This window comes from Neocloeon triangulifer, unplaced genomic scaffold (assembly GCF_031216515.1).
Source record: "Neocloeon triangulifer isolate White Clay Creek 2 clone unplaced genomic scaffold, ASM3121651v1 ptg000015l, whole genome shotgun sequence".
In the NCBI taxonomy this organism is placed as follows: Eukaryota; Metazoa; Arthropoda; class Insecta; order Ephemeroptera; family Baetidae; genus Neocloeon; species Neocloeon triangulifer.
This window is the reverse complement of record NW_026775557.1, coordinates 1,370,255-1,391,798: the sequence shown is the minus strand read 5'-3', so window position 1 is coordinate 1,391,798 and position 21,544 is coordinate 1,370,255. Positions and strand designations below refer to the sequence as shown.

The 21,544-nt window shown below is 37.0% G+C and overlaps 3 protein-coding genes across 6 annotated transcripts; all 3 read right to left on the bottom strand.

The window, feature by feature from the left end:
* Positions 1 to 1,690: 1,690 nt before the first annotated feature.
* LOC132202527 (fibrillin-2-like) lies at positions 1,691 to 2,971 on the bottom strand. Its single transcript, XM_059629490.1, has 5 exons — positions 2,839 to 2,971; positions 2,575 to 2,697; positions 2,212 to 2,342; positions 2,058 to 2,153; positions 1,691 to 1,985 (listed from the first exon to the last, which is right to left on the bottom strand). The coding sequence occupies exons 1-5, from the start codon at positions 2,883 to 2,885 to the stop codon at positions 1,786 to 1,788; spliced, it is 597 nt and encodes a 198-aa protein (XP_059485473.1). The 5' UTR covers positions 2,886 to 2,971; the 3' UTR covers positions 1,691 to 1,785.
* Positions 2,972 to 3,463: 492 nt separating this feature from the next.
* Positions 3,464 to 6,900, bottom strand: LOC132202370 (caspase-1-like). 2 transcript variants are annotated; one of them, XM_059629239.1, is made up of 11 exons: positions 6,847 to 6,900; positions 6,555 to 6,720; positions 6,224 to 6,310; positions 6,113 to 6,160; positions 6,003 to 6,059; positions 5,879 to 5,935; positions 5,546 to 5,605; positions 4,701 to 4,975; positions 4,471 to 4,646; positions 3,818 to 3,980; positions 3,466 to 3,768 (listed from the first exon to the last, which is right to left on the bottom strand). In XM_059629239.1, the coding sequence occupies exons 2-11, from the start codon at positions 6,575 to 6,577 to the stop codon at positions 3,521 to 3,523; spliced, it is 1,194 nt and encodes a 397-aa protein (XP_059485222.1). In that variant the 5' UTR covers positions 6,578 to 6,720; positions 6,847 to 6,900; the 3' UTR covers positions 3,466 to 3,520. The 2 variants fall into 2 exon arrangements, with proteins under 2 accessions (XP_059485223.1, XP_059485222.1); XM_059629240.1 differs by lacking the exon at positions 6,224 to 6,310 and having other exon boundaries at positions 3,464 to 3,768; positions 6,555 to 6,890.
* A 456-nt stretch (positions 6,901 to 7,356) lies between these two features.
* On the bottom strand, positions 7,357 to 20,460 carry LOC132202502 (uncharacterized). Of its 3 annotated transcripts, none has more exons than XM_059629455.1 (7): positions 20,052 to 20,460; positions 17,701 to 17,803; positions 16,557 to 16,730; positions 14,375 to 14,608; positions 13,178 to 13,470; positions 12,438 to 12,726; positions 7,357 to 11,801 (listed from the first exon to the last, which is right to left on the bottom strand). In XM_059629455.1, the coding sequence occupies exons 1-7, from the start codon at positions 20,121 to 20,123 to the stop codon at positions 11,563 to 11,565; spliced, it is 1,404 nt and encodes a 467-aa protein (XP_059485438.1). In that variant the 5' UTR covers positions 20,124 to 20,460; the 3' UTR covers positions 7,357 to 11,562. The 3 variants fall into 3 exon arrangements, with proteins under 3 accessions (XP_059485438.1, XP_059485439.1, XP_059485440.1); XM_059629456.1 differs by having other exon boundaries at positions 14,420 to 14,608; XM_059629457.1 differs by having other exon boundaries at positions 14,456 to 14,608.
* Positions 20,461 to 21,544: the final 1,084 nt, after the last annotated feature.

Below are 21,544 nucleotides of genomic sequence, written 5' to 3'. Positions count from 1 at the left end.
GGGTTTTTTTTGCCTCCTTGTCCTTGCTGTTGGACTTGCTGTTGAGAGGGGCTGGGGCAAAACCCTGTTGGGACCCGCCGGCTTGGGGCTCGGAGGGCTGCTCGTTGGGTGAGAGTAAGGCTACAGCTCGGTTCCTTTTGTTCCTCTTCTGCTTGGGTCGACCGTCTCCGGCATCTGTGCTGGACCCCTCACTCTCACCATCCATCTGTTGCTGCTGGTGGAACTGCGGCACATACTTGCGGAGCCAGCCCTCCTTGGCCACCTCGGCAGCCGAAATCTCGTGCCCATTGAGCTCAAGACCCCGGCGGCGCAATTTCGACTGGACTCCGAGCTTTCTAGCAGTCTTGTGGGCCTCGACCAGCTTCCGCCTGACCTTTCGTTCCTCTGGTGTTAGGTCATCGGACACGACAATGCCCGTTCCTTTCAGATTAGCGACGTTTTTCATGACTGAAAATTTGGCTTGATCAGTTTTAAATTTGAGAATGACTGGGCGTTTTGCGGCGTCCTCTTTGCCGATCCTGAAAGAGGCCTCGAGCAGCTCGTCCTGCGGACGGTTTGGCAGCTTCAACTTGCTGAAGAGAAGATCACCGACGGCGCTCTGCAAATTGGTAGCAGTAGGCATGCCAAAAACCACCAAGTTTTTCCGTCGCTGATCGGATTCGTGCGAGGCCAAACGATTTTCCAGAAGGGTGACTCGGGCCGACAGTTTAACATTTTCCGATTGTAGCGTTTTAACTTTCTCAGCCTCCGCCTCCACTTTCGCCACCAGTACCTCCATTGATGTTTTAAGCTCTCCGATAGAGTCGTTTGTAAACTTTAATTTGTCGTTAAGCTGGGTGTCGAGAGCTGACAGAAAGAAGGCCTTATCGTCCTCATTCAAAGGGCCAGGGTTGCTCTCGATGTCGCCCATGGCGAGCAGTAGAAGAGTCAGATAGAGACCGGTGCCGAGAAAAATAATCAGAATTGTCTTTCCGTTTCCTACCTCTTCAGACAGTTTGGCGACGAAGCAGCTAGTTGGTGAGCGAGTTGTCAACAAACCGTGAGGCAGCAGCAGGAATTTTGCAGGTTCGTGCACGTCAAGGCCGCAGCCCCGACGCGCGATTCTCCTCCTCGCCGCTCGGCTGGTTCGTCCTTGAAAGCAACCATAATGGGCGAGCAATTGCCAGACGGGAAAAGCCGGCCCCCGGACAGAAGAGGCGCCGTCCGCGCCGTCCGATTGCCGGTGTCCCGTCTGGGACCATTCACGCTGACTCTGGTCATGGTTTCCGGATGATGGCAGCCGGATAACCGCTGAAAAACACAGAAATAGCAGCAGCCGCTGCAGCGAACGTCTGTCAGCGGCCATGCTTCCCCCTCTCTATATTTATATCTGGTTGTTTTCATTAACCAACTTAAGTGATTATAATGTTAAATATTTTATTTATCATTTGAATTATTAGGTACTCTTTTGGAAAATATAAAAAAAATCTGAAAACTAGTCACATTTAGAAATGTCTATTTTTTCCTAAAATAAAAAGTTTTTTTTCCGAAAATTAGACTGAAGTTAGACTTAATTCAGATTGATGGAGGTACCTGAATTAAATTATTATCTAAAATCAATAAATTGATTGTATTGATAATAGATCTTTCACAAATAAAAATAATAACAACTGGAGAGGAGTTAATTAAATAAAAGATAAAATACTGCGGTTGAATAACCAAGCCCTTTTTTATTTGCTGTTAATTATAGACAAATTTAATTGTTACCATATTTTGTCAAAGTTATTATAAATAATCATATGCTAATTACTCACAAGTTGGAAAGACACGTGGCAAAAATTCGCCAGTTTCATAGCGACAAGTGTATTTTTTAGCGGGTGGGAATGAAAATTGGCTGTGACTTCCACATGCCAAATTGCATGCAAGAGAATCTGAGTTTACAGTGCAATTGATATGTCCGTTGAAGCCTCTTTCATAAAAGTCACGCATAGCGCAACGAGTTTCATCTAAAACAATATAATTCATACACGTATCAGTATTTAAATTTTTGATAAAGAAAGAAAAGTTGAAAAATTTACCATATTGGCACTGCGGTCCGCGGAATTTGTTAGAACAAATGCACCTGTTTTTTCCATAACACCTTCCACCATTCTGACAAGGAAGGTCGCAGACGGCTGTGGTTTTAGACCATTTTATTTATTTGCAATCAAAACGGTTGATTGATTTATTTACGTTCACAGTCTGGAACTGATTGCCAACTTTCCTCTGCCGGAACCCATTTGCCATCACGGCACTCCACTGTTGTTACATTTAAGTTTGTTCCTGGGAAGCGATAACCCTCTAGGCACTTAAATGTGCACAGCCTAAAATAAATTTAATTAATTAATTTCTAATTGAAATCATCAAATGAAAAAATAAATGTGACGGAATTTAAATTTTCAAAATTAGGAAGTAAGTGTTTAATTTTGAATGATTTTAAAAAAATTAAGAAAAGAACTAATTTTCTGATTTTTTTACTATATATTCTTTTGTTGCTTCTATATTTTTAACCCCGTCTTAAATCACAATTTGATGATTTTATTGAATTCCTCTTACTTATTTCTGCAACTCATGTACGTTCTGCCTGCCATTTCCGGCCAGCCCAAGCACCGTTTTTCCTGCTTGAACCGTGAACCATAGAGAAGATCATAATTAAAGGCTTCTTGGTCCATCACAGCGCTGAAAGTGATTGCAATTTTGTCAATTTCAATTATTCAATATTATAGGACTGATTAATAATTGGAAAATGATTTTAAGCAATTCAATTATTAAATTTTTCCCTAGAGAACCAATTAATGGCCATGAATTATCTAAACTTACGCCATTGCCGCGGCCACGAGTGCAACAAACAGAATCACCAGTTTCATTATTCGCCTCTCGTCAGAATGCAAGTGAATTGATTTTACTTGTGAGGGCTTTTTATATACCGATTTCAAGTCGGTTAATGAAGGAAAATTAATTAAATAATGTGGTTTGATATTTAAATACCAACGATAATGGCAGTCCTTGGTACTTAATTGTATGTAGGAAAAATCTGATGTGGTGGTTTGGTTAAGACCAAGATAAAAATATTATTTTAAATTTTGTAATTGATAGGCTCTATAAAAGTGGTTAATTAATTAATTTGCTATAATTGTTTTTTATTTCTTCTCTTTGTGGTTCAAAAGTATGTATCGCTTTTGTGTCATATTTAAAAAATATAAGAATTTAATAATTTGCTAATATATATATTTTCAGCAATTGTGGGTTTTTGATACATTTTTAATGAATTTACTAAAAAGAAACATTTTACTCGTGGTGATTTGAATTTAAAATCGGCTTTTCCTGGATGGGTTTTTGTGAGTTGTTTATTGTTTCATAAAAACAATATCCTCTACCACAAATCATTTTATTTTTCTCAAAGTGATGAAAACAAAGGAAAAATATCAGTTTATAATTTTTTACAACTTAATTGTTTTATTGAACCATTTAAAAATTTCAGATTTCAAAAACTGCAGATTTTTCACGATTGCAGAGCGTTTTTGCGTTTGAAGTAAACGAGTCTGGTGAGCATGCTGAGAATGCAAGGGATTTGCTTCATGTTGTTCATGCAGCTCCCGGGCACGTCACTCTGGTGGTCGACGGCCACCCTGCACGCGACGAACGTCAGGATGGTTTGCAGGTCGCGTCGGTCGTGGTGCAGCTCGAGTTGGTCGCACAGCACCTGAATGAACCACGAGCCGAGTGTCGGATTTCGCCACGCGAAGTACCCTAAAATTAATTTCTGTGACGTTTGAATTAAGTTTTTAAAAAATTCTACCTTCAATGGTGGCGTTGGCGATGATGATGTCGGCGTTGTTGGGAATTGCATAACGCACAGAGCCTCCGCTGGCGTCCACAGCATCGGCTCCAGGGGCTGTCGATGCTGATGTTTTCCTAATTGCCATCAACGTGCCAGAGTCCAAGTTTTGGCCTCTGCAGGCCTAATTTGATTATATTAATTCCAGTCAATCCATAGCTTACATAGAGTATAAGGCGATACATAGATCTATCTAATTATCCATTCTTTATTTTTATAATTAGTTGCATTTATTGTGATTTTAGTCTAAAACAAGCACAAGTTACGTTTGAAAAATATTTGCCTAAATATAATTGTACGCCTGAAATAAGTAATGAAAATTATTGTAAATTCTAGTTATTGTTTTTTTTTTTTAATTTTACTGCAGTATTAAATTTAAAAATCATAAATCATTTTACTAAATAATTAAAAAACTATATTTAATAGGCTGCATAAATATAACTTTTGAAGTAATAATAATTAATATTTTTATTTAGAAATTTATTTATCTCATAAATTTGCTTTTCTCCGATGTGTACACTTTTTTTTATCAATATGAATCCAAATAAGCAGTTTGAAAATAAAAAATTCCCAAAATTCTAAAATAAAAAACTATCTTGTCTTTTGACGTTTACCTGAATTATGAAAATTTTCGGTTTTCCTGCCAGCGACCGGCACCTGTCGGCAGTGAAATTCAGCCACAGTTTATCAGCGTCGTAAGTGTGGTCGCGCGCATAGAGTTCTCCCTTTGCACCGTGCGTGAGGACGGTGACCAGCAGGCAGTCGTTCATCGAGTGGTCCTCTTGAGAAACTGTAATTGTGGTTTGTTTTTCTAAAAATTTTTAATTCTGAGAAAGAATCTCACGTTTTCGAAGGGTGGTCATGACTTCGTTGAAATTGAGATCATTGTGGATTCGGACGTCGAATCCCAGGCGCTGGTAGACCCGGTGCAGTTTTGCGCAGTCTTTGTCCGATCCCTCTCGGACATCCTCGTATTCAAAGTGCTCGTGGTTTAAAATCAGAGCAACCCCACGTCGGGGGTGGTTCATGTTGTATTCCTCGGCGTAAATGTCGGCCACTGGAGAAGGCGCGTCCACAGTCCACGAAGGCTCACGGGGTGGATCGACTGCCGACTGCCGCCTAACAAATAAATAATAAAAAATTTAATTTAATACAAACTTGAATTTTCAAGTGAATATCGTCGAGTGCGTTCACCCATTATTTATTTTTCCATCCAATCCAAAATAAATCCTATCTTACAAAAATAAGAATTTAAATAATTCGTGATTAGAATTAAGATAAAAAATTTTCTAATATTTTTTCAGTAACTAATTTGAATTTATTCTCATCAAATAAAGTCGTTCCTTCATTTATTTCATGTGCTGTTCTTTTTATTTTCTATTCAACCTTGGGAAATTTGAAATTAGTTTTGAATTTAAAACTGAGTTAATTTAGGGGTGCAGTGGTGGTAATTAAGGCAAACCTGCGATAAATAGGATCTGAATAAATAAAACCCTGAGTAGCTTAACAAATAATCTTTATAAGAATATCTAGATTCAATTTTAATTTTTATTCTTATTATGATCATATAATATATTATTTTGTGGAAGAATTTCACGATCTATTCTTATATTAGATTTTTGCTTCTGTGCCTTGCATTTTGCACTTCTTTAAAAAAAAATTGTTTAAATTTATTTTAATTTCACTCACCTTAGTCGACCGCCTCTCAAAGGATTAGCATCGGTTACAGACGGCTTGAAGAAGGCAGTTCTGTAAAAATTTTTTAATAAAAATTTGCGTACGCAGCTTGATTATTTTCAATATCTACTTCAGGATTTAAAATGTCAAATTTGATTTTGCAAAAGGATAAAAATTAATTTTTTGTTGGTTTCATTTATGATTCTAAAAAATGTTTAAGCAAGCATTAAAATTGAAACGCGCCGCCTGATAATGATTTGAACAGATAAGGCAGCAGCTGTTAGCCTTATTAATTGTGAGCTTGACCCCACTGATAATAAGTAAAAATTTCTTAAGAAATGTTACCTTGCCTCAGTTGCATCTCTGTTAACTTTTGTAATGTTGGGGAGAGATGAGCAAACACTGTAATTGATTTAAAAATTAAATTGTTAAATTCAATAAATAAATTAATTAATAAATAAAATTTAACCTCTGCGCTGATTGCAGCTTTTTATTTTTTCTTCCTCGTCTGTTTTTCTTTTTGGGTCTAAATAAATGCATTGAATTAATCAATAAAAAATAATAAGAGAAAATACGTACGATTCTGTAACTTTCAAATCGCCTAATCCCAAATCGTCTTGCAATCGGCTAGTGACAAAATAAAAAATGTAAAATAATTAAACCTTTCACAAAAATATTTGGAAATTCTACCTAGTGGATGGATTATTTTTAATTTCAACTGGATCAGACTTCTTATTTTTAGATGAGTCAACGGACTCAGGAGGTTTGCGAGAGGAGCTAAAAGTACAAAACAGAACAAAATAATTAATTATAAAATGGTAAAAAAAAAAACTAAAAAAATAATGAAATAAACTGATTTCAAAACTCGATTCAATTGTGGTCTTATAAATTTCTTTATAAAAATGTGATTAAATTACTTAAAGGCTAGAAATAAATTCACTATCTTTAATTATTGTTGCAAAATTTGATGCAAAGTAAAAGTCCAGCTTTCAAAAATCATTGTAGATACTGTAAAACTCACCTATTTTTCTCCATTGTTGACATAAACCAGCAACGCTTTTTTTTGGTTCCTTTGCAATGTCTAATCAATCTCTATGTGGCGCTCACTTGACTTAACTCGACAAAATGTGCGCACTGGATTTTTATCAGCTGTGGCGGAACAGTCGCTGACGGTGTTTTATATTTTTCTAAAATTAAGCACTCCAATTTACCCACTTGATCGTTAACCGGAGAGATAAGAAGCGTCTCAGGATAAGGACGATCCGATTGCAAGCCAATAGAGGCTGATCAGAGAATGACTCAAGCAAATTTACCAAGAATTGCACCAAGTGGATCAGCAGTGGAAGTTTTCAATTCTTCAAATTCGCAGTGAACTCGATGAGATTATTGTGGCAAGTTGGGTTTCCGGAATTACTTTATCTTATTTTGAAGGAAGGAGAAAAAGTGCGACTTACAGAAGTACAGGAAACGAAGCATTTCCGGCTATTAATCGCATTGCTAATAACTTTTTTAAATCTCCTCTCTAATTCAAAGGTCCTTTTATTAAATCCGTTTATACAAAACTGACCTTTTTTTCAGAATATGAAATTATTGCTACAACAAATATTTTAAATTATTAGAGATAAAGAAAAAAACTATTTGAGATCGAATTAAAAAATTATTTTCTGGCCAAATTTTCTCGTCGAGTATTTTTTTGTAAGATTTTTATTGCATTATAAATAATGTTAAATTTCTAGCATTATTTGTTTTCAATGTCCGAGCATAAAATGAAATTTCATCAATTTTAATAAGAAACTGCGCTGGTACGGGTTGTGTGTACAAGAAATAAAAATCTCGTTGCTAAATTTTAGCATATTTATTTTAATTAATGTGATTCTTGGTATGCAATGTAAATAACGACGTTTAACATGGGCAGTGAGAGTGAGCTGCTAACGGAACAATTTCATAACCGTCACTGCTCCCAACTGAGAATGATTTTTCTTCACGATTTTCCACTGAATGTCAATAATGATTTAGTAACACCGGAAAGAGACGCCACATTTTATCATTTTTTTTTTATTCTCCATCATCAACTTGATGCGAGTGTGATGCTCTAATATTTTTCTTCCATTTTCCCTCTTGCTCTTTGGCACCATTTCTTCATGTTTTTTATTATAAATTTCCACGTTTTTTCATTCATTTTTTTATAATATAATATCTATAATAATAGTATCCTCAATGTGTACAACAAAATTGATAGAAATATCAAAAAATTATTTTCCCACGCGCATTAGTGAGAGTTCGTGTGAGGTTCTGTTCTCTTTTCCCTCGTACAATGTACCATACAATAAATGCTGAAGTGTCAACAAAATAATCTCCAACATGTTAATTTTAAAACACGAGATATATTTTCGTCTCTATAGTTTTTCATTTTCTTTCTTTTTTGTAATAGTGTTAAAATAAATCGCGTCGTAAATTTTATAATTTCATCTCGATAACATTTTTCGGCTAAAACTCAAAACCCCGTTGCTTGATTATATCATCCGATTATATCAAAATCTGTTTTTTTTTTACGAGAGTTAGAGAGGGACCGCTCCATAAGCGGCTTTGTCTTTTTCGTCTACAATAAAGAATATATAATTTACTCCAAAAAGGGCCCGACCATGTTTTTATCTTGGACTCTGCCGCCAACGGACTTGGCCAGTCTGTTTTTCCGGAGGCGGCCGAGTCGAGTGACCAAATCGCAAAACCGGTCATTTCGGGGCGATTTTCGTATTAATTACAACTATTAGTCGTTACTTTTAATTAGGCTATGCCACAAATTGACCGGCATTGCGAGAGGAATTCCAAACTAAGGTACGCTCAAGGGAGTTTTTCGCCGACAAAAGGCTCATCTCAAAATTTTCTTGTTGGCAACAGCAAGCGTTATTTGGCAAAAGTTACTCCGTAGGAGCGATCGAGCTCTCCAAATTTCCTTTCTTTTAACGCAGCCAAAAGATTTCTCTCCACCCTATTCGAGATTTCATTCTCTCAAAAGTTAAAAATTTCGGAAGCCTTAAAAATTTCAACAAGACTTTTTTTAATATATATAAATTTACTTTTTCAGCGGCTCCGTTTTGTTTTCAAGGTACTCTCGTTCGAAGTCTCAAATAGGATTCGGAGCATCTTTTAGATTAATTAGGGGTGCTGATCAATCAATAGTACGGAATGGAGAGATTGAAACATACACTAAAGCCATAGGAACACCAAACCTGTCCACAGAGAAGGATCCCTCTTAACGTAATTATAATAAGTAAACTGCAATAGGTATTTTTCGGCTCCGTACTTGGAGGACACATGATTGCTTTGAGATTTATTCTACTTGCCCGGAAAATGAGCAAGATGCAAGTTGCACATCAATGGCGGGTGCAGCAGCAATGTAATATATATTTTAAATCGCAAAACTTCGAGCGCTTGCCGCAAAAAGTGGTTCTTAAAAAATGTTTTTGGCACCATCAATTTTAACAGTAGAAACTTTGAGCGGTGTTTTTTGGAGAGAATTTGGCACACGAAATTTAATCAAGAAAATTGGCACACAAAAATCAACTGAGAATCTCGTTCCTCCCAACAAATGAGAAACTGTCGATTCTCTGGCAAAAATTGTCTGAAACTGCGGTAAATTTCAAACTCATCAATAGGGCTAAGTTAATTGTAAAATGGAGATATTTGTCAAAATAAAACTTCAATTATTTTGTGATTTTTGTAATAGGGGAAGCTTCTTGAAATTTGAAAGTAGTCAAAAGTTGACGGGGGACGTTTGGAAGTTTCGGTGATTTTGGATCTTCAGGTAATTTTGTGAACCCCAAAATTGAAGTTTTTTAAAAGATTATTTTATATAGCAATAACGTGTCAGCACCGCAAAGTTATTTGATATTGCGCTGCACCTGCCACTGATGTGCGTACAATTAAGTATATTTTGTTCTTCAACTGGAATGTGCATGTTCATCGTCATGACTTCTTCATTTTGTTTTCCACGTGTTCTTTCTTGTTAAAAAATAGCACAGCACTCTCTTGGTACACGCATAATTTTTCCGCATTCACACGCTTTTGAGTAGATCTCTCTGTTATTATTTTTTGTATGGATTTATTTAATTTCACATCCCTCTTTTTGTAATTTTTCAACCCACGTTCACGCACGTACAAGTACATAGCTTTTTATTCTTTTTTTTCTGTTATTCAAATGGTAGTGTCTCATTGGATCGCAACTTGGATTTTATATTCTTCAAAATTCGCAGGATTCCTTGCTCTGTCCGCCAAAAACCAATGTCTCTTAATTCTTCTTCTTCTTCTTCTTTAAAGCCGCGTTTTTCGTTAGTGGCTCCCACGAAATTGGCTTCAGAGAGGAAAGTTTTTTTCAAATTCACTCTTCCAAACGGCTGTTCGATTTCTTCTCGCAAAGTCTCAGATGCACTGAAAACCAACCGGTCGCCACCACACGGTAATATTTGTTTGTTTGTTTCTTCTGTTGAACGTGTGTAAGTGTTTTACAAATTAAATAATTCTTGTTTATCACTGCTTGAGCAATTTAGGACAGCACCAAAGGCTCTGTTTCGTGAATGTGCTGGGGGCGACAGCTTTTTATGCTTTTTGTTTTTTTCAAGAGAAAACTCTCGTCCTCACATCATAATGTAACGCTCGTTTTTCTCAATTAATTTCCTCTTACTTAATTTGTCATTCGGTTGTTTGTTTGCGTGTGTTTGTTCTGAGAAGAATTCTTTCATTAATTAATTGCGTTTTACTTGATTTTTTTTCCAACTATATGAGAGATGCCCTTGCTTAAACCTCTTAGGGGGCCTAGTAATTTATTTTCTCATCAGCAAATTACTTAATGATAAGTCTGACCAATTGTGCGATCGTTATTTATGGGGCAGGTGAGACGCGATTATATGCCAGCCAAAACAGGGCGGCCGAAATTAATTCTTTCCATATATATCTGGTAAAATTTACTTGATTGGACTAGCAATTAAATAATTATCATTTATATCAATAGAATCTTCTATAGCAAAAAAAGAGCCATGAAAATTTGTAAAGGAAAAATTTGCTGGAATATATTAAAATTTAATATTTGGCACCATGCATTTGATAAAACGAATATATATTGTATTTAAGGACTCCTTATTGACATAGTCAAATCAAGTAAGTCTTTACAACAATGGTCGTTAAATTTTCCAAATATTGATAACAATGTTTCCTATTGTTGAAAAGACTTGATTTGACCATGTTAATAAGGAGGCCTTAAAATTCAAAACAGTTTTAAAGCCTTTTGTAAAATTCTTCAAGTTCTTGGCACTATTTACTTTTAATAAAAAGCAAATTTAATCACAAACAATGCAACCAAAACACACACAATTCTGTTATATGGGGCGTATAATTTATATAGAATCTGGGAAGAGTGGCCTCGGAGATGCTCCTTAATTAGCAATTTTGTGTGGCTTTTAAAACGTTTTTTTGACAATGACCTAAACTGCGGCAATCAATTATTAACATTATTATTTTTTTTCTTCATCGATTTAGGCTGATTGTGCGAAAGCTCAATCAAATATAGATCGATTCTTTGTCTGTGTGTCTTGTTCTTTCTTTGCGTATGTATGTAATTATAATTTCTCAAAACGTGTAAACGTGCGCGAGGGACATTTGTTTTTTATAATAATTTCTTTTCTTTTAGCGCTCTTTAGCAGTCTAACAATGAGGGAGGGAGTCGGGGGGAGCTGATTTTTTTTTAAATATTTCATTTAAATTATGTCCTCATCATTCTTTTGGGATAATGAGAAGCGCAGGTGTGAGTGTGTGTACTGTGTGTATTGAGAGACACAGCAATTAGTGTGTGTGTGTAAGTGTGTTTGTGTGTTTAGAATGAATGTCCCGTGTCACAGGAAGGGCATTAGCACGTCCCTTCGTTGGTGCGTCCTTGACTGACTGAGAGAGTGGCAGGTGCCGCTGGCTTAGAAGGGCCCCTCCTCTGGCTCACAACAACAGCAGGCACAGCAGGGCCCCGGGGGGCTCATCCTGGGCTAGAGTCGATCCTCCTCTTCCTCCTCTTCAATCTCTTCGTCGCGCTGCTCGTCCTCTTTGTAGCCAGGGTGCTCGCAGATGGCGTAGTAGTTGCCGTTGTAGATGACCCCGAGCTCGCGCAACACCTCGCCCCTGATCGTTGCCTTTATCGTCCAGTTGTAGCAGTCGTCGCTCTCGCTCTCGCGGTCCAGACGCTCCACATCCAGGATCTTCGAGTTGAGTCGCTCCAGGATTATTCCTGCGGCACACACAATTTTCAGTTTCTTTCCACAATTTCAGCTTGACAAGAAAGGAGGATGGATTGAATTCAGGTCTTATAGTTAGTTCTAGAAATTTTAGGTTTGAATGTTGAGATTTGAAAATAAGTTACCCGTCATGGAATATTCATTTGCAACTATTTCAACATAAAAAGCAGGGGAAAAAATTTAATTTTAAAGTAATTTTTACTTTATTTTGAAACAAGAAATTAATTTAAACATTTTTGAATCTTCAATATCGCATCTCTTTATCATTATAGATCTATTACTTGATATAAAAAGTAGAAACTTGAACACTTTAAATTAGTTGCCGTTTTTTCTTTCTCATTAGAGAACTTTTTTATGGACCATATTTAAATAAAGTTAATTAAATTTTTAATATTTCAAAAATAAAAAGTAAAGCCTTAAGAAAATTCAAAAGTATTAATTTTTAATTTTGATTAAGGAACATGATGTTGTTTTTTAATATTTATTTCAGCATTTGAAATATTTAGAATTGCTATAAAATTTAACTAATAAATTTATGTAAAATTGACTTGTCTGATTTTCAATCTTCCGTCCTTTGGAAAGTTACATAATGAAGAAAAGTCAGTTTTAATTACATAGAAAAGTCTCACCAATATCTTTAATAGTGAGATGTCTCTTTTGGTCGACCGAAAGCTGGTCGATGAGCAGCAGGAATTTCTCGGATGTGGTGCCTTCCTCCTCGAGCACGGTGTTTTCAGTTTCACTCTCCGAACTGTCGCCGGCGCTGATGATGTTGTGCGGCGCGTGGTACTGATTCTCGGTCGTGTCCAGGAAGCGCACGTGCGTCCCTTTGGGCAGGGCGCCCGTCCTGCGGCCGTCCTGCATGCCCGACTGCCCGCTCGGATCCTGGATGGGCGACGTCGCCACGCTTTTGTGCACCTGTTAAAGAAGCGCCTGATGAAGGAAATAATTTGCTTTACACCATCGATTTATTGAAAAGAAGGAAAGCAGCACCCACGAAATTTTTCTTTTACACTTCTTAGGGTGTGCAAAGTAAATAATTTAATTTCAAAACTACTACTATTAAAAAAAACGAACCCCAATTTTCTGTTTATTAACTAGTTTTGGTTGAATATTATTAGATATTATTGGAATAATACAATTTTTTTAATTTTTTATATATTTTCAGCTGACCCAAATTTAATATATTTTAGTAAAATTCAAAGTGAAAATTTATAATTAACTTTAAAAAGGGGGATATAAATTTTATTTAATTAAGTTGAAAATTTATCAAAGGAAATAATATTTAAACATGCATTTAAGAACAACCATTCAATTTTGCATTCCGAATTGAATAAAATGAATATTGATTATCCGTTTTGAGACTGACCTGAATCTTGCGACCTTCCTCGTGGAGGGCGCAGCAATGGAAGTCGCACTCGATGGCGTCTCCGTTGGCCGGGCTGCCGCTGCGGGGCTGGTGCAGGTGGTTGGCGCACTCGGGCGTGTGCACGTGCACCGCGCCCTCGAATGAGGAGCTACCCTGACGCACCAGCCGCTGGTACTTGCTCTGAACATCGTCATGGTTTATCACAGTTATCTGCGGGCTGTAGCGTGACGGGTACACATCGTTGATGAGAGTTTCCTTCTTGCCAGTCTCCCTGTTTACCGAGGTGTGCACACCTGCTCGATCAAGAGTTGAAAAAGCAAATTAATTTTCAAATGACCGTTTCAACAGAGAATTCATTTGAAATATAATTATGTGATTTAAAAATGGTGCGCCTGCCTGATTGTGTGGAATCACACACAAGTTCCAGATTCAGGTAAAGCAGGGGATGAAGAAAAGTGCTGCGATTGGCTATCACAGCAAGTCGGGAAGCAAAACGGACACATAGTAGAAAAAAGTTGGGACGAAACAATAATTTTGGGTCTCATTCCTGATATTTACATGCGGATTGGTTTCGATGTCTGTGATTTTTGAAAAACGTTTTTACGAACACAAACTATTTTTAGTATATTTTGCTCTTTCCAATGTTAAATAATATTTTAGAAGAATCTGCTTGAACATCCCATCAAAAGTCAGCCCTGAATGTTGCTCTTTGTGGTTTTTCAATCGTCTTCATTTCTAAAACGTTCAAAAATATCGATTTTTATTATTTTTATGTTTGTTAGCAAAATTTCTTAAGTCACCTATGAAATATATGACTTTTGTGTGATTAAAAATAATATTTTAAAAGATAACAGCGGCTTTCAAAAGGTATTTAATTTTTTTTTTTACTTGATGGCAATTTAATGAAAACTTAAATATTTTCATTCAGTAATTTTTAAATTTTAATCCTGCGAAAAGAACCTAAAAATTTCACTCCTGTTCAGAAATAAAAGTAAATTCCAATGATATTTTCCTTTATTTAGGTATGAAATTCCTGAGCTTTGTCCAATTAAAAAGCAAGCCTGTACATCCAGATAAGCTCGAGCGATGACACAAAGAAGTAGTGTAAGAATAATGCGCGATGAACACCAAGAGAATGAGGAAATTTAGAGCATGAGCCGAGCAATGAAAAATTTGTTCAATTTCTGGCAGACGTACCAAGCTTATCCAGACTGGTCTGGATGACGAGCGAAGGTCGCTCACCTGCTACCCTCTTGTTGGGGCTGCGAGCCTCATTACCTTTGGGTGCCTGTTTGTCTTGATGGCGTTGATCCCAGTGCAGCACCACAGTGACTCGACCCTTGTTGTCCATGATCTTCCACGAGGGAGTTTCATCGTGCAACTCAAGCGAATGGATCGTCTCGCATACGATGCGCGGGATTGCAGAGATTGCTAAAAGCACACGAAGCAACGTGACAATCTAATATTTATATCAAGCGTGTGATAAAAATTGTAAAAATGATAGAAAAATAAAATTAATAAATTGATTCATCAGCTTTGAAAAATCACATAAATTTATTTATTAAAAAAGAAAACTTTCTAAAAAAAATTAAAATTTCCCTTTTTTGAAGTGATAAGATTTGAACCAAGCATTTTAATGGTCACAATCCATATATGTTTTGCCGTCGCCAATTATTGATTGGGCCATTCTCAATGAAAACTGTAAGTGTAGCGCACCCCAGTAAAAGTGGCCGCACCATCGAAGCGCCTGCTCAAACAAAATAAGAGCCCTCTTTCATGTTCGCCGCGCGCGCGATCAAGTGCTACACACACTGTGTGTCTTCAACACCTCTTCCAATCTTATGTGTACGCTCACGATCCGCCGTTTATGCTTTCTTGACAGTTTTAAAACAAATTTTATTCACTGCGAGCTCTTGTTATTGTCAAAGAGAAAACGATATTTGTTTTCTTCCCCGTTATTTCAAGAGAATCCAGAGCAAAATCAGTGTATTACGCTGAGTCGCAAAGAGCCAAAAAATGTTCTATGAAAACATATTTTTAAATGGGCATTTCGAATTTATAATGCACGCATGTACTTATTGATGGAAAGCCACAGGCGTGCAATAAACTTAAAATATACACAATATAATAACGAAAAATTACATTCATTTTTCAAACTTTAAAAATAAATAAAAAATTACGTCTTTCCCCGCAGAATTTTCAAACACATCTGCCCTCTCTGTTAGTTCAAAACAAAATTAATCATGGAAGATTTGAATTTATATCATAAATTTATACTTCAAACATTGGGCTTTGATTGAATTTTTAGAATTGCTGGAAATTATTTTGATTTTACTAAACTTATCTTGCTTATTGAAACGCGTTTTTCCCATTGCATTAGTTGATAATTTTTCTTTCAAATAATATTGTGAATCGGTCGCTGGGAAGAGATTTTTCCTTTTCCTTGTTTTAATTGGTCAATTTAATTACATCAATATAAATATCTACTTGTCCTCACCCCATTATTTCAGATTTTTGGGTAGATAAAGTTTCATTTCTTAAGACTTAAATTGAAAATATTTAAAATAACATGTACGTATATTTTAATGAAGTATTAATTAATTGAATGAAGGTGATATCAACCTTTGTTACAAAATATAAAATAATAAAGTAAAAGATAAATTGATATTTATTTCTAATAATTGATTCTAAATTATATATATTAACACTTCCATTTTATCAAAGGTAAAAAATAAATAAACTGTTTGATAATAATTGTGATTTAAGTTTTTGTAAATGATTAAATATTATTTCAGCACTTGTAATAAAATATTATTTGCAATTTAAGAGTTATAAATTTTAGTCAATTTCTTCAAAGACATTATAAGTAGCATCTTAATACAATTTATATCCACATCTGACAGCAAACGTCGTGGATAAATTATTGCTGGAATCAACCGGAACTTTTTTTTGGTTTTTTGTTATTGAATTATTAAATTGATTGTAACTTTCAGAGCAAAATGAAGCTATCGAGATTTTAAGAGAAAAATAGCTAAATAATTCACTTAGGGTCTGAAGTCGTAGTGTTGAAATTAGGCCAGTGTGAAACCAGCTGAGCTCGCACTCGGCAGCAGCGAATAAAAAAGAATCAAATTAAGAATGCACCGAGAACGACGGTGCGCCGAGAATGGTTTGAAAACGAGCACGTTTGCTTTAATTGCAGCAATGGCGAGCGAGCGAGCGAACGAGAGAAAGAAAGAGAGCACTTTGGTGTGCGCTTTGTGACCTACTTGTGGAGCCAGGCTGGTGGCCCTGCCTGCACCAACCACGTACATACAACAAACGGGGGTAGGCAGCTCGCTCGGAGGGAAAGTGGGCGAGTTTGGGGCGTTCGACTGACCTGCTCGAATCACGTCAACTCCGGCCGGGTGCCAGCGCTCGCCAGGTCGCAACAACAAAAGGACCGTGTTGTTGGGAAGGGTGCGGAAGTACTCGCCGTCCTCGACTTGCGTACCGTCGGACTCGAGCAGCAGGCGCACTGGTTCTCCGGGCGGCACATTCAGCTTCTCCTTGCCTGCAACACAGTAGTGCCATCTGCTATTGATCCGCTTGCTTTTCAGCCCTTTCGCCAAACTTTGCCAGTCTCTCTGACTTGGATTCGCCAACAATGCTTTCTCGGGCTCGCACACATGCACACTCGGATGTATAGAGAGAAAGAGCATAGACCAAACTCACTCTCTCATCTTTATATACGTCTCTGTGTGACAAGAGCGAAACCGCGAGAGATGTAGATTTGAGACCGCTTAATGCGTTTTGCCTGAACTCGCGTTGGCCCCGCAAAATATGAACCATACATGCAACCTTAAAATAATCGATTTTTTTACTGCGAAAACAATGGGTCACTTGGAAAATTTTGAAAATGAGCTGCTAAGAAAATTTACTGATTTTTATGGATAATTATTAACGAGTTAAAAATATTCTGGACCTTAAATATGCAGGTCAAGACAAGTGGGCCCGCGTGGACCGCGCCCATTTTTAATGGTGGTTTATATGGCACTATTTATTGACTACTTTCTTATCTGTTTTACAATGTTTCAGTTGGAAACTGTTTTAATATATTAATATTGTTTATAATATTATTCTAATTTTTTAATTTTTTTTAAGTATGCTAAACAGAACATTATATGTAGTTAATACAGAGATATTTGGAATTGCTCAATAAACTTTTTTATGGTTTCAGAAATTTCGTGATACAAAAAAAAAAAAATTTTACAAGAAAATATTTTTATGCTTCAATATTTAAGTCAGAAAAGATAAGAGTATTAGCTAAAGGCGCAAGGAATTTTTTTCTTTTTTTTTATTGTTTTCATCTTTTTTTTGTATTTTGAATATAAAAGAAAAACAGTTGCAACATTGCAAAATTTATTATATTTTTTCATTATTTAAAATATAATTTAAGGTACTAAAATGATTACTTTTGACTTCAGTAAAATTCTCCGATTGTACACGTTCAACAGTAGTTACAGAGAAAAGATTTTACGCACCTCGAGCTACAAGTTCCTCAAAAGTGCTGACCACCAAAGCCTTCCGCACATTCCGCCAAATATCCCAGAGCTTGAAAGGTCGCTTGATGACTCCTCTTGGCTCCTGAAAACACAACAACGCCAGGCACTTTATTCGTAAGTTCCAAACGAAAAATATAATATTAAATTTGCTGTTCATATTATGTTTTTTTTTTTTTGCAATATTTATTTTACTTCAAGTAAAATTTTTTTAGACCCATATTGTGACAAAGTTTGTTTAATCTACCCCCTTTGTCACTCAGCGAGTTGACTTAACTCAAAGAAAATAATTTTATTTAATCATTCTCTTCGCTGTCTCTTATGGTACAACAGAAGCGTGCGCTTGGAGTCGGCCGCGTTTTTATTAATTTTTGAAGATTTTTCAAGAAAGTTTGGATCTAGTTAAATAATTGCATAGTCTTTGCATGATAAATAAAATAAATCTGATATATTTGAACATTTAAAAAAAAGTTTACATCAAAATATACCACTTCTGACCATTTTTGTTCTATTAGCTTTGGAATTTTAGCTAAGACTTTTTGGCTAAGAAAAATCTATTAAATATTAGAATTTTTTTCTCAATCTCTATCTTTGTAGAATATTTTCTTATTTTCTCACTGCTCACCATGGTTGATGTTGTGAAATTGACAGAAGAAATATTAATGACATTTTCAACTGATTCAGCAATCGCGTGAGTTTAGATTTTCCCTATTTGTCATTTCCCATTGCTATATTATTTAAGCATGCTCTAGTTAATTAAAGAACTTCTTTACAACCTGTGGCTTTGAAATAAAGCGAAAAGCATAATTCACGCCTAGTAATTTTGATATTTTAAAGGAGTGATTTAAATTTGAAACAATAAGCAACTCTAAATAAATCCATCGCGCGCTAATTCATGGCAGACGGGGGAGATGTGTTATAAAAAAAGTAAGCAACCCGCGCAGCACGTAGGACATACAGGTTGCATAAATTGTAAATACCAAAATTATTTCTGGCTATGCTTAATTTTTATGCTACCCTTAATTTGATGCTTGAAGTTGGAAACTTGGATTTAATTTTTCTTGATTATTATTTCTTTGTTAATTTGATCTTAAAAATAACTTTGCGTTAATCCAGTTCAAATTATTCTTTGCCTTAAAGGACGAGATGAAATTTTAATCAATCAAGAACGCGTAAAAATGAGAAGATGAATTTCAAGTTTCAGCAAAATCGCAATTTGAGGTAAAAACAGATATCGTCTGCTTGGAGCAGCAGAAGACGGAGCCAGAATTTAAAGCGAACCCCTGCAACGTTCGGAGCGCGTGTGTGTCTGTGCACCAGTGGCAAGATAGTCTGCAATAAGCCCGTTCGCTCGTTGGGCACCCCTGCAGTGTGTCTGCAACTGCTAGGGGAGCGGAGAATAATTTTCTCTCCTGCGCGCTCTCCCGGCCGCTCAACTGCGAAAAATTTCGCACCGAACCACCATTAATTAAAAATCAATTCAAAAATTGCCAAATTCCACAGGAATCGAGTTAAAAAAAAAGGAGGCAAGCAAAAGCAAGGGAATGAGGAAATGGCTGCGCCCTTGAGCGGGGGTGGAGGGGTGCGGCTGTGCGGGGGCGGTCGTCAATGAATCTCGACCGGCAACGCCCCCCGCTAGTCGAGTTACAATTCTTGAATGGCAAGTCGACTGGCTCGACGTCCCGCGGCCGCCAAACAACCCCTCGGACGCGACTTCGGGACGAGATAAAATTCAGAAATTAAAAAACGAAGCCCGACGGCAGGTGCAGGCAAATCGGGGAAATTTTCGGGCACCTCTTTCAGGGGAAATTAGCGTAGGCGAAACAGAGCAGGCCTGACCGAGGAAATATATTTGCAGTGAGCCCACGCCTCACCCACACGCGCTCATCTCCAAAGCTCCAGCCAGCATGGGATCATTATGAGAGATGAGACACCGACACTGCACATTTATTAAACTTTGGAAGAGCGGAGAGCAAAAACCGAGCCCAATATCCACATGAATAAAAGAAAAAATAAAAATTGCCATAAAATACATCTAAAAATTTTGATATTAATTGATTGAATATGAATATTGCAGATAACAAAAAATTTAAACAAAAAAATCTTTGAAAATTATTTAAAATACTAGATTTATAAAATTTTCAAAATTTTTACTGGTTTTTCTTTGTAATTTTGCTCAACCTCGTGAAGCTTTAACCACACAAGTCCATTCTCTCCCACTTTTTACTAATTTTCTTTTTTTTATGTAATTTTCAATTTTTTCTTTTGTCCTTTATAATTTTGCTGCAGTTAATTTTTAGGCTGTTATTTATGCTTAAGTGTGCTGCACTTACTACATCTTGTTGGGGCGAGCGCCGTTCCTGTGAGAAGGAGTGCTGGTGCAGGGTGTGTTGCTTGCTCGTCATGGGCCCACTAGGGTCCTCGCCGTCGACTGCTCAACATAATCTGCCAGGCCGATGCACTGTCGCCGATTCTCGGTGCTGGCTACAGCAGCACACCGCCAGTGGTGGCCGCCGCCATTGATCGCGAGGCGGGCGACCGCCGTGTCTGCTGCTGGCCGGAGCTAGAGGGCCCTGCCGACTCGCATGACCCCGAGAGAGCAGTCGGCAGGTGCGGGCGGAGTGCGGCAGCCGAGCTGCCCGCTGCTGGTCGCTCTCGGATCCTCAGCCAGCAGCACCTTCGGGGCCTGGTGTCCTGCTGCTGCAGCCCAACATGGAGTCGCTCATCACACCACCACTTACTTGCTCCCTCGCAAACGCCCCAGCGCCACCTGCCAGCCGCCCCGACCCGCCGATCGATCGCAGCAGCCGCCGCCGCCGCCGAGCCACCCGCCCGCCGGCCCTATTCCTCCCTACGCACACACACACCACTTTCCCGCTGCCCTCGCTCGGTGTCAGTAGAGCGCCGGCTGCAGCTCCAACCGTCCGCCGCACCTCGGCCTGCTCGCAACTGGCACGTGGTCGCTCTACTTGGTGGCGATTTTACACAGAATTCATTTAAATTGGAATTTTCATGTGTGCAGTGTTTTCAAATATTATTATATGAATTTGGTTTGATTAGTTTTCACATATAAAAATGCCCAACGTTTACCCTGGTTTAACATAACATTCGAAATTAGACGCGTGGTATACTTTATTTTCCCTGCCCCCCAGTAAGCCTAAAAAAATCAAAAGGAGCGTTCATTTAGAAAATTGACTTGCAGTAAAATTAGCTGAAAAGTAAACAAGACTATACTTTTCGTCTATGTTGAAAATATTTTGACGTCGCAAAATTGGTTGAGCTTTGTTTTTTAATTATTATCTCCAACATGTAAATATAAATAAAATACATTTTTTATGGAATAATTCTAAAAATGTAATTTAGTTCAATCTATTTCACTACATATATGGGAATTTTTCAACCTCGTGGGGTTAACTATGGACAGCAAGAAATGTACTCTTCTATTATTGTCGTTAAAAGAATACAAACCATAATATTGATGGGTTTTGTGAGTTACGTTGTTGTTGGTGTTCTTTATTTTTAGAATAAACAATATCGTGCTCCTTTTTTTCTTAAAAAATTAACAACTCACAAAACCCATTAAGGCTTTAAATTCAAATCACCATTAAAAAAAACCCTTGATAGTAAAACTGTACCACACAATATAAAAGATTTTAAGTATTTTGTATAAAACAATCTCGATAAATTTACATTCGGTTAAAAATTTATATGAGAAAATTGTGGTATCTGTAAAATGATGAGTTTAATTTTTCTTCAAAACTTCATGCTTTGTTTAAAGACCTCTTTATTGCTTAAAGCTACTCTTTGCTACTCAAATTGAAGTCTA

What these genes read in the sequence shown, in the direction of transcription:
- LOC132202527 (XM_059629490.1), bottom strand. Translation starts at nt 2,885, where the DNA reads ATGAAACTGGTGATTCTGTTTGTTGCACTCGTGGCCGCGGCAATGGC. An exon ending in CTCGTGGCCGCGGCAATGGC is followed by an intron (nt 2,698 to 2,838) that starts GTAAGTTTAGAT and finishes AATCACTTTCAG; the next exon opens with CGCTGTGATGGACCAAGAAG. An exon ending in CGGACCGCAGTGCCAATATG is followed by an intron (nt 1,986 to 2,057) that starts GTAAATTTTTCA and finishes ATATTGTTTTAG; the next exon opens with ATGAAACTCGTTGCGCTATG.
- LOC132202370 (XM_059629239.1), bottom strand. Translation starts at nt 6,577, where the DNA reads ATGTCAACAATGGAGAAAAATAG. An exon ending in GATTTGAAAGTTACAGAATC is followed by an intron (nt 6,060 to 6,112) that starts GTACGTATTTTC and finishes GCATTTATTTAG; the next exon opens with ACCCAAAAAGAAAAACAGAC. An exon ending in TTGAGAGGCGGTCGACTAAG is followed by an intron (nt 4,976 to 5,545) that starts GTGAGTGAAATT and finishes TTTATTTGTTAG; the next exon opens with GCGGCAGTCGGCAGTCGATC.
- LOC132202502 (XM_059629455.1), bottom strand. Translation starts at nt 20,123, where the DNA reads ATGACGAGCAAGCAACACACCCTGCACCAGCACTCCTTCTCACAGGAA. An exon ending in GCTCGCCCCAACAAGATGTA is followed by an intron (nt 17,804 to 20,051) that starts GTAAGTGCAGCA and finishes TTGTGTTTTCAG; the next exon opens with GAGCCAAGAGGAGTCATCAA. An exon ending in GACCAGTCTGGATAAGCTTG is followed by an intron (nt 13,471 to 14,374) that starts GTACGTCTGCCA and finishes TTGATCGAGCAG; the next exon opens with GTGTGCACACCTCGGTAAAC.